A 14,920-nucleotide genomic window follows, 5' to 3' on the forward strand; every position below is an offset into this window, starting at 1 on the left:
ACAGGTCTGAAACTGTTAACAGGTGGTTTAAACAGAACCCACCTCCTGGGGATTAGAAGTCATTCATTTGTGTGTGTTTAAGAATTATCAAGATGTTTTCCTAAAAATAGCTCTGACTGTTTCTAGCCATCTCCAAGGAACACGTGATCTTTGAAATACAGCTGAACCTCTCCACTGACCTAAATTAACACTCAGAACAGAATTAGTTTCAACTGGATATTCTCTGCGTATATGATTTTCATCCATGTTTCTCCATGCAGAAACTAATGGAGTTGCAAAGAGACTCTAGTTAAATTCTACAGAGATTCTCTTTTTAGTTCTACAATTGAAGAAAATCTTTTCTCATCTGCAGTTTTGGTAATTCAGTTCATTTCTGATTTTTGTACCTTAAGTGCAGCTCTTTACTTGAGGACCTGTTCCTTTTGCTATGTACCTCATTATGTGATAAGGCTCGAAGTTCAGGCTCTCAGATTGGCATTCATGATCAGTTTTATAGGTATAAAGGTATGAAGTTTCTTCCTCGCAAATGCAGAGTGCAAATGTTGCTTAGTAAATGTGTCTCTTAGCAAACTTTTTGAATGATATCCTATATTCAATACTCTGTATTGGTTTTTTTCTCCTCAAAGTATGAGAAAAAAGACATTCTATGCTGTCTTTTATTATTCTACCTCATTTATCCTCACTATCAGTTTTAGAAATTCAGCATCTTCTCTGTCTCTCTGATTTACCCCTTCTTAGTATCTCAGTAAATGCAGCTGTGCGTGTTACTTATATGCAGTGGTAGTGGGATTGAGCTTGGTGACAGACAAGCCAAATTTAGCAATTGAGTAGGGAGAGAATCATCAAAAAAACAATTTTCTTTGGTGAAAACTTTAGAATAAAGTAAATGCTTTTGTAAGCCAGATAATCAGCTTATAATAGTATGCTAATAGCCAAAAGATAATAGGAAAAAATCTCACTGAAATATATACAGGCAAATACATTGCTATGGGAAAGGAATGAGAAAAGTACAACGGGTTAAAGAACAGAGCTATGTATAAGGACACAGAATTACTTTGTTGCCCTGACAAAAATTAAAAAAATGTGATAACCACACTAAAGTCAAAATACAACTGAAGACCAAAAGAGAAAAATATGCACTTCTAGGCTATTTTTTGATCCACTGTTAAATGGATTTGCTTCACAAAATATACACTCTGATGCAAGAATTGGCTTTTAAATCATATGAAATGCAAAAGGACTATACAAATATTGATTCAAAACACTTAGATACGTATACGTGTATTGTGTATATTCTATGTTCCTCTAAATGCAGGAAGCATCTTCTCCCTTCCTAACAATTCTGTGCTGGTCTGAGCACTCTTCAAGCAGATCAGTTTAACAAAAAAACCCCTAAGAACTCTACCTTTGTGTCATGGCGTACTGCCGAGATGGGGGTGACTTCCTCTGCTCTTTTCTTTTTGCCCTCTTCATCATCTTTCTCTTCTTCTGCCTTTTTCTCCGGAGTCACAGTGGTTATCAAATTGGTCTGAGAGATGCCCTTTGTTGTGGCGTACTGGCCAGTACCAACCTCTGCAGCAGACACAGAATCCTTCATGTACATTTCATGGTTTTCATTCACTGATGCTAAAAGCAAATATTTAAAGAGGGAAAGTCTGAAATAGCTTTTGCTGAGAAGCTGCATAAAATTAAAAAGCTGGGTTAGTAAAACATCCAGATACTGCTGAGAACAAAGCTACATCTCGTGTCAGAAAATCAGAAGCCTGGGCATACATTTAAATAAACTGCTTACTTGAAATAAAGCCCTTAGCTTTTATATGCATAAACATATATTATGGATGCATATATACACATTACTGCAGCTAATGTGTGCATTACATAGTTGTTAAATGTTAGCAAGCCATTGCTACTCTAGTCAGAGTAGCAATCAGAAAAAAATAATGCATTGCTATATATATCAGGCTGAAAACATATGGGTAAACATCAGCCATGGGGATGGAAGAGATTTTTTTTTTTTTTAATCTGTCAGAATAGAGCAGTACAGATCAAATGCAGGGTAAATAATGCACTGCACTGCAGAAGATGACAATATTGATGTAACACACATGAAGTATCTGAGAGACACGAAATCTGATCTTTCAATTATCAAGTATTAAATTCTGTCGGTTAAGTGAACTCGTTATCCTAAAAAATTCTGGAAAGTCATGGCATTCGATTCAATGGATAAAACCAGAATTTTCTAGGATGTAAATGCTTTGATAATTCATCGTACTTAATCATATATTAAGGATTTCAAAATAGAGAGTAAATATACAGATAGAATGTAATACAAACACTAATGTAACACAAACACCAGATCCTGCTCTCTGCTCTGCAATTAATTACTGATTCACCAGGACTAATCAAACGTGTAAAGTTACTTGCATGTGTAGCAAACCACAGGGCCAGGATCACAGTGTAATTAAACATGATGCAGAACATTATTGGCATGTTTTTGTTACAGTAAAAAGATCAGCAAACAAACCATAAGCATTAATTTAAAAAAAAAAAAAATCTTTTCCCCATTTGCACTTAGGCAAATTACCATAATAAAAATCTTGCAGAGTCGAACAAATGCTTAGGAAAAGCTTTCAGATATTTTGTCTCTTGGGAAAGAGCTTAGGAGGTGGGAGAAAGCAAAACAAGTAAAGGGAGACATCTTGTTTAGATGTTACAAACAAAATAGTGCAGAAGGGTAATTTCTGCTTTGAGACACATGCACAGCAATCAGGTCACCAGTTGCTTGGTAACAAGCAAGAAGCACATCAGAATTAGAAGATTCCAAAATTATTAATGACAAGCAGAACCTTTAGGGGGGAGAAAAGAAGGCTTGTCACTAGTACTTTTAAATCAATGCTTCTTTCCTCCCCCTCCCCCCCTCCACCATCAACTATATTCATTGAAACTCATTGGTAATATTTGGCTGGAGAATTCACTTTTTTTTTTTTTTTTTAAACCATGGTGATTCTAAATTCAGTCTCAATATTTTTTTTTCTACAAAAATAAATTGCAGCTCATTTTTACTCAGTTGCTGACAATAACAGCTGATGAAGTAGCTGAGAGTCTGCATCACACGCTGGCCTAACTTAGAGGAGCAGCAAACCTTGATTCCACAAGCCACAGAGAAAGTGAGGAGAAGAGGGACCTGCTATTAACCTGCCTATGTTATTCTCCATCTTACGTGCTCAAAAGTGATGTATGTAAAAAGGGCTCATCAAACTAAGATGCTTGTTATTACTGTATGAAGGAAAACAATTAATCTGTGAATTTAAGTATATACTTAATTGAAAAACTGCATATGAAAAAAAAAAAAAAGGCCAAATTTATCAAAACCCCAGCAATTATTCTTGTAAATCCTGACAAAGCTTGAAGTCAGACTTGCTCAAGTGGGAAAGCCCTGTATGGCAGATCTGGTACTTCATTCTTTTCCCAAGCAAGAAAGGATGCAGGGATGAGGCCAAGGATCGGGGCCCATGAAGAGCAGAGTCCCAAAACATCCTGCAGGCAAACACCTTGTAGCTGCAGCAGCAGTAAATTTAGGACATTATTTATCTACAGCTTGTTTGTGGCAACCCACAGGCCGCATTCCCTATAATACTGTCAGGTCCTGGCATCAGATCTCTTTTCTCTCTGCTGAAAGGGAGCAGAAGTCATGAAGCAAGGACTTGGTTTCCTGCTCGTCTCTTTGGGGCTCACTGACTTCCCAACTGGGAGGTGGCTCCTGAGAAACCACCTTAGGCAGTCATTTCATAAAAGGCTCCAGGACAACAGAGAAGATGCCCTACTGAAAGTCAGCAAGCTTTGTAGGACCGTCAGGTGAGAGATTTATCCTCTACTGCCCAGGTGAACATTCCCACTGCAAAATCTTATGGATCTAATTTCCAAGTCCAGTTATGCAGACAACTGTAAGTCATGTCTCCTCCCACACAAGCTGTGCACTGCAGGCCATTAGTGATACAACCTCCATCACCGGTACATAGCAAATGTACAGGTACTTACATTCTCCTCTCAGCAGAAGCTCAGGAGGTATGAAATTACAAGAGGTTTACATCAAATTTAAAGCAGTGACCACCACGAGTGTAACTTCTGACCGAGTCAACGAAGAGGACCTTACCCCCATCCAAGCTGCGGGACATCGTGTAACGTTTACTAGAAGACCGCTCAAAGTAAGGTGCGGGCCGGTCTATGAGCGCACTGGCTCTTCTCGTCTGAGCCTGTGTCCTACCACTGTAACGAAACTTGGAGCCCAGTGTGAGGAACTTCTTTGGAGGTGCTTCAGGTAGAAGGAGCCTAAAACACACCGAGCACACAGGGATTACTCCACATACTCCACAGAGCAGCCTACTACTTTTGCAGAAGGAAGAACACCACTGGGACCTGCATCTCACAGGTCTATGCCAGAAAAAGGGATCAAACAATGCCTCACATATAATATTGTAAGATCTCTTAACTAAAGTGCTAAGAATTTAGGGCCAGATTTGTTAACAGGGATGTAAAATTTTTCAGGTTAGAGCCTTCCCGCCCTCTGTGTTTTGGCTATGGAGTTTGCTGAAGAATCCATCCTCCTGCTATGGAGTTTATGCTTTAAAAATCAACTTCCTATTAAAACGCAGAAAACATTCAAAAAATGTACAATTTCTTTTTAGATCCTGTGATACTAAGATGAAGTTTTATAAAAACATGCAGACAGCTTGAACCAATAATTTTGGAAAAGCAGAGAAATTCTTCACTTGACTTGAGAGGGAATTTTAAGTATTGAATACTTATTTTCAGGTCTTCTTAGATATCAAAAAAGTAGCTATATATGCATAGCTGCAAAATTCCTCAGTAATGTAAAACTCACATCTATGGGCTGGGTACTACAGGTGACCAAAAAATAGAATACAAGTTACTGTCCGTGTTTTCATCTGTAATTAACTTTTTTTTTTTTTTTTTTTCCTTGTTTTCACTCTTATTCATATTTCCCAGTAACTTTCCGTATGCATTATTCTACCTAGACAGAGAAATATATGTGCAGAAGAGTCCTTAGGCTTTTTTATTATAGTGACTGATGTTATCATGCAGAGATAAAGCAAGGTAAGAACCATATGTTGATTTTAAACATTTAGTACTTTTATGGAGTGCTCAGAGCCACTTCTTGATCAAAAAGACAATTTGATTTGGAGGCTTTAGTCTCTGCTGACAATTTTCCACTGGATCTTATGGTACACCTTTAGGAAATGACATCCACATACCTGAAAAATGTATGGTGTTCAACACACACTTTCCATAAGCGCTTTGCAGCACGATGATTTGGCAACTTAAACCCAATAGTGCTTTCAAACTGCTCAAACTGGGTAGGAAAAAGAAAAAGTACGTTTTTGATGCAGTGCAACTATACTTAGGCAGTGTGCACAGGTACATAAGTTCATCTTAATTTCCTATCTATACAATCTAAGTGAAAAGATAAAGTATATGCTGATGTATATCATCCTATATATACATGCATCCAACAGACTACAGTCTCAGAAGGAAACTGGGAGTGGTAACCAAAGGCAGCCTTTGGAGATTGCTCTGTGGGGAAAAGAGAGATAACGAGCAAAACATTTTTGATGGTGACACTGATGCTTTATGCACTATACTAACAAAATGATCAGTAAAGACTTGGGAAATTTCTGAGAGAAACAAACAACATGTGAATGTCTTAACCCTGTTGTTTTAACTTCAACAGTTTAGAGAACAGTGGGAAGCCTGATAACAGCCTGAAGGGGAGCAATAGTCTCCTGGGACTGATTTGGTCTCATGCAGGCTTGTATTAAGGAGAATTAGAGTGAAAGAACTAGAGTTAGTAAATCACAGTGTTTTTAGCTAATTTGTATCCTGGGACAGGTGAGAAGAAAAGCAGGTAATTGAAAGAGTTAGCTGGGGACACCAAGTGACCTCTCTAGATTGTGCTGCAGATTTATATTACAGGTGCAAAAGCTGTGACAGCTGCAACTGCTGTATGATTACATGCAGATAGCTGAGTAGGTGAAACAGCGTTGCTGTGATCAGGGAAAGAAAATAGAAGGGCACTTGTAAGGAAGCCTGGATCCCTATGGGGAACTGACAAGAGAGAAACACATCAGGAAACAGCAGAAACGATGAAGATGATTGAAACAACATACGGGATGGTGACTCACATTATCATCAAATGTAATCTGAAATGGACTGCACTGATCATTTTGTGGAACTAACTATGACCAGGTCACAGAAAGCACCATGCCAACACCAGCAGAGCTCAAAAGGAGAGCCTGAGTGCAGAACTGAGAACATCAGTGGCTCTTTTTTCCTTTTAAATTAAATTCAGGATGTGAGGTTGGTTGTTAAGACTGTGTCTGTTGTGAGACAGGAGATGTAGGACTGTGGATTTTGGATAACAACTCTGCAGCTGCTCAAGTCCCAGTTACGGTGATGGCCACAGCAGATTTCCCAGGTCACTTATGAAGCCAGTAGTTGGCTCAGGATTCCCACTACAGTATTTCATTAAGGGAGAAATGCCAGTCTTCAACCAAATGACTTTTGTCCTGCTGTATAGCTCCAACCTCTAAAATGGATTTTTTTTTTTTTCTTAATCTGTTACAAATTGATTGCTGTACCAGCAGTTGAAATTGAGACACTGTTTTGTTAATGATGATCTTGAACTCTTCCTGGGATTTTTGCTATGATCTATCATCCTATTTCTGCGTTAGCGCCTGCTGAACAGGCGTTACTGTCGGTGTATTTGCTATGCACCAGGCTGAGCCACGAGAGGGCACTCACGATACGAGATTTCACACTGCATCCCGGGTCAGAACGTGAGCTTCTATGGGGCTGGAAGGGCAAAAGCATGTAGCCAGCAAAATGCTGAATGATGGATGTTGGCCTCGTTTTCATCAGTCTCTGGATTTCGACTCGAGCTCCAAATGCACAACATGATATGGTTATAAAATTTGGTAGGACCTATCTATGTCTTAGTGAGTAATATGAACAGACACTAACTCAATACACAACACGATGATGGATGATGAGTACTCCATGAATAAGCAAAATGTTACTTAAATTCCCAACGTATTCATAGTATGAATGAGCTCTTTGCAAGCAAACAGCATTTTTTTATATATATATATAAGTATATATATATTTGCTGTTTATGCGAGTTCAGGGTTGTAAACAGAAAAATACAGAAGATTTTACCTGTATTTTAAATAAAGTATTTACCTAATCTTTCCTAAGAAAATCACCACAAATTAAAAAATATAAATGAATGGGAATGTTAAAGACATGACAAATCAACAAATCAATGAAAACACAATTTTTTTTTGGAAAAGATTTGTTCAGTGAGGAGTGTCAGGATCTCCTTACCTCCCCTGGTCGGATTTTGATGTAGAAGTTGTTCCTTTTGTATGAAATTTTCAGAACCTTTGGCCAGGCAAATCTGTTTATTCTGAGTCGGTCTCGGTATATTAAGAGGCCACTTGCGCAAACTCCTAACATGATTTCCACTCCTTCAGAATCCTGGAACAACAGGCAACGTATACTGTTGAACAACTCTCTCTTTAAATCCCAATGCAGACACTCGTATACTGTGTTTCTACCTGAGCTACCTGTTCTTAATGCACCAGCTAAGCAATGTTATTTCTGAGTGCTACCCTACTCATCAACAATTTCTTGCGTTCAGGCAAGGAATAGTAAGGCTGGGCAGAATGAGACAACGTCCGTGTTTCGGAAGTTATCTTTTAGAAAAACTACAAAAGGAGGGAGTAACATTGTATATGGTATTAAAATAATGATATTAACCATATTGCACACTTTAATTACTTAAGTGTCATTAGGGTAAATGCAAGATTGAAAATAAGTAGGACTGCATACACATTTACCAGTCCCAGCATCTCCCACACTCCATGAGTAAATGCTCTGATCAGACCAATTTTTCCCCTGTAGTTACCCTATCTTGGTTTTGGCTGATTTGCTAGCTTCTTTAATGCTGTTCTGCCTATGTTCAGTATTTTCACTTCCTTACTTCTCTGCTGTTGTATGTAAAATTACCAGTTGGCATAAAGTTGGCCATTTAGATCAGAAAGATTATTTTAAATCTGGGAGGTTTACAACTCATTTTGACAGGGAAGCAAGCTGTAGGTCAGACATGTTAGCATCACAAAAGCTTTGGCCAAAATCCTATTAGAATATACCTAAATAGATGTGTATTTTAAGTAAGAACTATATTCTTCGCTTTCCTTTAGAAGCTTTCAAATAGTCTAAGCCAATCTTCAGTGTTTACTATCACCACTAGACTGTATAATTCTATTTTTTATTTAGCTAAGCATTAACAGTGTTGGAGAAAACAAATGTTTGTCTTAAAGAATAGAGTCCTTTGTTAATTATTTTAAAATAACTTAAAGTTACAAGTTTAACAACAGCAGCTATGAAGATGTCACTCTGTGATAATCAAGAAATGAATTAATAATTTGCTACTAGTTTTCCCACCCAATAGAAGTCTAATTATGTTTAAGATGAGCACAAAGGCATACGTGGTGAGATAAAAGAAAGCAACAGCATGGCTTGAAGTAAAAAAAAAAAAAAAAGATGTTTTAAAATCAGATATGTAACACAGAATTAGGACCACAAGGTCACTTCAGTGTTAAAAAACACATCAGTTAAGAACGCTGTGCTCCAACAAAGATGGTGTCACACCACAAAGGTATCTTTTCAGTATATGTGGTCATGGTGGGCCACTAGAGAAAAAAAAAAAAAAAGTAATCTTTTTGCTTGAGTTCAGTTTGCCAATTTCCTAGGCTAAGAGGAAGCTCTAAGTACAGCAAATACATTTGAAAAAAAAATGAAGTCTTATTGCTTGTAATCACATTGCCTGGAATGATCCTTATATGCTCACATGCCTACATAAGATATATAACTGCAGATAGAAGGGCTGCTATTTCTGCTATACTTGCCCAAAACCTTATTGAGAAATGCTTTCTTTCTTCTTTTCCACCTTTACAGCAGATCTCAATGCATTCAAAGCTTTTTTTGTTTGTAGGTATCAAAAGCTGCTTCTCAGTGTGATATTATTGGTGCAAATCAAAACCTGGGGGAATTGGTTTTGTTTTTTTTTCGCGAGCCATAGGACACAATGCTCTTTGCTGTAACATCAGGAGACACCGAGCTGCACATACCTGCAGCTCTACATACGAATGGGAAGTTTTGTCAGAATGCTGACAGCCCAGAGGACAAATCTGTCTATCTGAACACAATTTTAATTGTAGCCCTGTGCTGGCTAATTGAGAGCTAGCTCTAACAGCAGTTGGCAAGCCCAGCATCTGTTGAATACCTCAGATACCTGCACAGCCTTAATGTATTGACACTGACACTGAGACATCTGCCACTGCATGACTTCAAAAGGGCACCCACAGAGACACTTGTCCAGCAGCCTGATACCATCCCATCACATCGGCAAGCCTAATTAAAACTAAATGCTACTTCTCATGCCGATTCTAATTTTCCCATTTTTAGCTCCATTTTTGAGATTGCTACTGGGTTTCTTAATCCACAGACATACCCAATTCAGTGAGCAATGCAGCTTTTAATATTAAGAAAATTACTTTAGAGAGATGTTGGCTTGCCTACCAACTTTTCTTTGAGTCTTTCAAGATAAAGAACAGAAAAGTAAAAATGGACACTGATACTTTGTAAGGAGGAGGAAAGAAAGGTTATCTCAGGACATCCTAACTTAAATTTCATGGCCTTTATCCAGTATTTAAAAAGAAAAACACTCATCCCTTAATGCCATGGTATGTCAAATTTTAGTAATGAAGCTTGTAACATATTGAGAACAGGAACTCACTTTGTTGCTGTTCTGCAGATCTCTTTGTGTTGGACAAATGATGTTGAAAAAAAGCTACTGAGTGACATTCACCAATCCATTTCTATCTCTGCTCCAAAAGTGCCTCAAGATTCTGTGCCTGTCTGCAAGACACAGGAAGAGCAGCAGCATGCCTCCTGGTCAAGTGCTGCCCACTGAGCCATACCCAGATTTTTCATTTTCAGTAGTGGTAATTAACAGAACACAAAATATTGCTTTGAATTTTGTAACACACATGCACAATTCCTATGAAACGCCCCAGGGAAATGGCTGCAGGCCCTTTCAAGATCCAAACTGCAAATTTATCTCAGTTCTTGAAAGGATCTGTTGCAGCATAAAAACAGGCTCACAGCAATTTGACCTTTACAGAAAATGCTCTGCACAGTTCAGGAGTCTTTGTTTGGTACTCATTTGCCAAGAATGCTTGCTAACCTCAGAGATGTTAACATCCATTAACCTTACTTTGATAAGTGAAGAAGAGTTGAAGAATGGAGGGTGAAGTAATTGCTTATTTGGGCAAAAAAAGAAAAGCCCCAGATACAAAGCTGGCAGGTGACTTTCCCAAGCCACAAGAGAAATGACCATTTTTGGCTTTTAACTTAACCTGGTGATCATTAGGGAAATCTCCTCATTGTGGGAGAATGTTTCCAGCAAAATTACTGCCCTTCTAGTCAACTGAAATGACCGCAATTCAGAAGAGAGATCAGCTGCTGCTTCCCTGTGACTATCAATCTGATTAGGTCTTCAGCACAGCTGAATGACTGCTTCAGAGTTCTTTGCATGTTGGAAATGATCTGTTTATTTAGCTAAGATGCCATACTTGGCCTTATTAAATTGCAAAATGTAGCTGAAGGAAATGACAATTGATCACTCTCCAGATAGCTCCTAATATCCTTTCTGATTACTGTGTCCATTTTTTTCCCAAAAGGGTTTGGCTGTTTATTCCGCACAGAGTGTTGATGTGAAACATCATATAGTCTATAGGCTGAATCACATTCCAGTTACAAGATGCTTATCCCAGGAGTCACCTTTCCTCACATTGACTAGAGATTTATCCCCCAATCTGCCTGTCTCAGAACAGCAAGAAAGAATAAATCAGAGTCCATGCAAATTCAGGTACATGAGAAAGATGACCATTGTGGGTTCCCAGCAAGAAGAACTGCAGTCCATACCTTGGCGTGATGGAGATCTACTCCATACATTGATAACTTTTTGGCATTCTCCAGAAAATGCATCTCAGCCTCAGCAGGTGTCATTCCCCTGAAGAAAAACAACCAATTTGAGCAGTGATATTAAGGAAACAGAATATGAATTGAAATGCAACACCTACAGTCTCCACCCACCTACCTGTGGCTCTTGTGCAGCTCAATCACCTTGTCTTCCAGCTCTTTAGTGTGATTCGGTGCAAAGCGAAACTCGCTGACATAGTCACTGCCGTACTCATCGGGGTCATAGTCGCCAAGCTCAGACTGCACAGTGTAGGAGCCCAGCAGGGCGAGGGTGACAAAGGAGCAGGGCAGCCTGCCAGACACGATGTCATCTCTCAGCTGCAAGCAGAGGTAGTACCTGCAAAGGAGCACCGCCTCTGCTCACACACAGCTCCTCCAGCCCCACCAGCAAAGGAGCCACTTCTGAGAGGCGGAAATGCCCAAGCCCAAAGCTTCTTGCATTAGCAAGAATTAAGAATTAAAAATATCCTTTGCCTAACTTGTGGGTAGCAAAGCTTAATTAATCATTATAAAGCTGCATGGAGATTTCTTGATAAAATATGTTGTCATTTTGTTTGGTGGCTCAGGAGAATTATCCGTAGGTTTATATAACATGTCACTAAGATACAGCTAACTGATAACTCTTTTCTTTAAGGAGAAACATAAAACAACATTCCCTAAGGGGCAGCCAAACTCTAAGGCATTCAAGAAAAGATGTTTCTTTAGTAAACTGAGAAGCTTTCTCAAAAATACATTTAAACAGTAAATGATGTTAAAAGCACAGAGGTAAGCACTGATTAGAAGAAACCAGGAAAAACTGAAGAGCGTTGGCTTTGCGGTTAAGACACGTAGTTACCTTGAGAGGTTTAAGGGCAAGAAAGAAATCCTGACCCCTCCAAGAGCTTTGCTGCCAGCCTAATGCCAACTGACCCTTGCTTGGAGGTGAGGTATGATTTTTGATGTCTTAGCCAACACAGCTTACCCCAACATGGAGCTGGTACAGAAAACGGATTTGCACCAAATGGGAGGAATAAGAAAACGTTTCAAATATTTTTACCAAAGATACAGCCTGTGTACCTTGAACCTAATCAAAAGCAATAAAAGCAGAATAAGAGTAAAGAAGGATAAAAGCAATCCTTCCCTTCAACAGAGCTCATTATCACCGCATTCATCATACCATGCACACCAACCACACACCTAGCCAAACAGTACACAAAATTTACAATCATGCTTGTTCTCCTCTTTCATAGTTATGATTTTGCTAACAACAAAATCTTGTTACTATTGGCAAAACTAAACATTGGGAATCTCTGTGAAAATCAAAATAAATTCTCCAGAACACATATATGGGAAAAGCTTGATTGTGGTGTTAGATTGTAAATAAATAAATGAAAAACGTTGTCTGAGCTCAGAGAACCAAACAGTATTCACAGTGTCCTTTCTGTCAAAGCATCACATATTTTCCATAAGCTCATAAGAGAAAGCAAGTCAGTGGGAATATAAAACATCCCCTTTCTTGGATAATTAGAGAATAAGTTCTCTCAAGAACAGCTTTTTAAGGCCATTCTAGAAATGTATTTAATATTTTAAACACCTGGTAATATCTTCAGATAGCTGGGCAGGATCTGGAGGGTAGAATTTCACATTAAATGCAAACTGCCAAGCACCACCTGGAAAAGAACACAAGTTTACTGAAAGCGCACTGGGAGTGCAAATGGAGATGTTCATGCTATTTGATTACCAGCAAACTTAAAAATAATCCAGTCAAAAAATTAATAAGAATAGGATATAGTATCTTTTTCCTGCGTACCATTCTGGAGATACTAATTTTCCCTTTCACAATTATGGTATTAGATCAGATCTTACAGCTCTTTTCTTATTTAGTGAGATTTTCACTGAGGCGAGGACCCTAAGGGAGTAGCAATTCACCGCTAATACTTACAAAAATTCGGTCTGAAAAAAAAAAAACCAAAAATATTTACTGGAATTAACCATCTGAAAACACAGGTTATGCAAACTCTAAAAGCAGTAATTCCCACATAGGCCCTGGAAACATGGCAAAGTAGGTTTCAAATGAGCAGCAGAATGGCAGCCACTGTTGAGTGACAGAATGCTGCAAGAACAAATGCAGAGACTGAAGCTGGAAAGTGGCCTTAAGCACAGAGTGAGGGAATTCCCACTTAGTAATTTCAAGTCAGTTTAGGTGACCTGTGAGACAGTGGCTTGCATCAGTGCAACTATTTAGCAAAAAGTGTTTTGGAGATTTAGCTTTAGATGCTGTTCATAAGAATATAAAGACTGGGGAAAAAAAAAAAAGTGTTGAATACTGCAATGTAAACATCAACACTATTTTTTAACAAGAGAGAGGTTATACTAATGCTGGTCTCTAAAGCAAATGAAAAGCAGCAACTAAATCCCAAACCAGAAAAATGCTAACAAGCACCATGGTGATATCTCATTAACAGGACTTTTCACTGAGGCCTTCATTGTGGAATATGCATTGCATACGTACATAAGTTATGTACATAAGTATTTCTGCACTCGAGAAACCAAAGATGAAGTAATGACATTTAAATTTTATGAAATAGATTGAATATTTCAGAAATTATCGCAGAAAATAATTTAATTACAGATTAACTAGAACTAAGTAAATACCTATCTCAGAAAGTTCTGTACTGGCTGTGTAATAAGAAAATGCTTGTGCATGCTGTGAAAAACAGGTCTCCTGATGAACTTTCAACCTTTAATCCAGAGGCACCTTGTGTCCAGGCACCTGCTAATGAACATGAATTTTCAAAGTATATCTGGTGTAGAAAGGTTATATGCTGGACAGAGTGAATGCCTGACTGGAAATACTGCAAGATCTTCCTGATTGGGCGTTTGGAGTTATTTTACGTAGAGATCTCAAGGAAATCTCACCCCATGCAAAACATGGCTGGTTAAGATAAGAAGTGTGAAGCCTTCTCCCCTCAGTTACAGGGGCTTAAATAATATGCAGTAAGTTAAAACCAACGGGGCACAACCAGAGGCCATAGATATAGTGACAGCCTTGTTTCTCAGATGCTGGAAAGAAATTGCCACTGTTTGCAGTAGAATCATGAATACCTGAGTGCTATACAGCACACATGCAGTTTTGTGCCATTTATGATGTGTCGTGCAAAAGAATCCTACTTTTCCACACTTCTCCTGTTCCCAACTTCTATGGTGAATTCTCAGAGCAAGTAAATTATCACTGTCTTCTCCTGCAAATACAACTGTCCCCATTCCACATCCAGCTCTACATTATTCTGCCCTGGTTAATCTCTCACTGTCACAACATTTCACTGTCCAACTCACAGCTTGGGCACATATTTAATGCATTTCACATCAGCAGTTTGAAGCCGAGCTGGTTTCCTTGCACTGACAATCAGCATAACTTGACTCAATAAGGTCTCCAGCATCTTCCTCACGGACTAAGAAAAAGCATATAATGGAGCACAGATTTTCATGGCTCTTCTTTGCTGATCATTTACTTATAATGAAAATAACACTAGTGGAAAGGTGCAGCTGCTTACAGCAGCAGAGGATTCAACCCTTTGAATCCCAGAGAGGGGACTGACTCATTTGCCAGGCCTGATCCAAGGTATGTGAACAATCAGATGGGTTTGCTTATAAAAGCACAGGTACTAGGTTATTTACAAAATGGGCAATGACAAAAAATACTCAGGTTTTCCAATGAAAGAAAGTAACACACACAAACATTTCATCAATTTGAAAAAGCGAGGGTGAAAAAAAGGCAGGTCAGGTTTTGAGCCTGGCAGCCCTGACACAGTTTTCT

The 14,920-nt window shown here is 38.6% G+C and overlaps 1 protein-coding gene across 25 annotated transcripts in view; it reads right to left on the minus strand.

The window, feature by feature from the left end:
- EPB41L3 (erythrocyte membrane protein band 4.1 like 3) overlaps positions 1-14,920 on the minus strand; it is a 136,371-nt gene that overhangs the window by 23,206 nt on the left and 98,245 nt on the right. For 19 of the 25 annotated variants that reach the window (XM_048939193.1, XM_048939184.1, XM_048939183.1 and 16 more), the window contains exons 6-12: positions 12,698-12,773; positions 11,243-11,461; positions 11,068-11,155; positions 7,402-7,554; positions 5,274-5,371; positions 4,154-4,329; positions 1,406-1,626 (exon numbers count right to left, since the gene is read on the minus strand). In XM_048939193.1, coding sequence (XP_048795150.1) covers positions 1,406-1,626; positions 4,154-4,329; positions 5,274-5,371; positions 7,402-7,554; positions 11,068-11,155; positions 11,243-11,461; positions 12,698-12,773 — 1,031 coding nt within the window. The remainder of the gene's footprint in view (positions 1-1,405; positions 1,627-4,153; positions 4,330-5,273; positions 5,372-7,401; positions 7,555-11,067; positions 11,156-11,242; positions 11,462-12,697; positions 12,774-14,920) is intronic. The other 6 variants (XM_048939192.1, XM_048939188.1, XM_048939199.1 and 3 more) reach the window with 1 other exon arrangement.

This window comes from Lagopus muta, chromosome 3 (assembly GCF_023343835.1).
Source record: "Lagopus muta isolate bLagMut1 chromosome 3, bLagMut1 primary, whole genome shotgun sequence".
Classification (NCBI taxonomy): Eukaryota; Metazoa; Chordata; class Aves; order Galliformes; family Phasianidae; genus Lagopus; species Lagopus muta.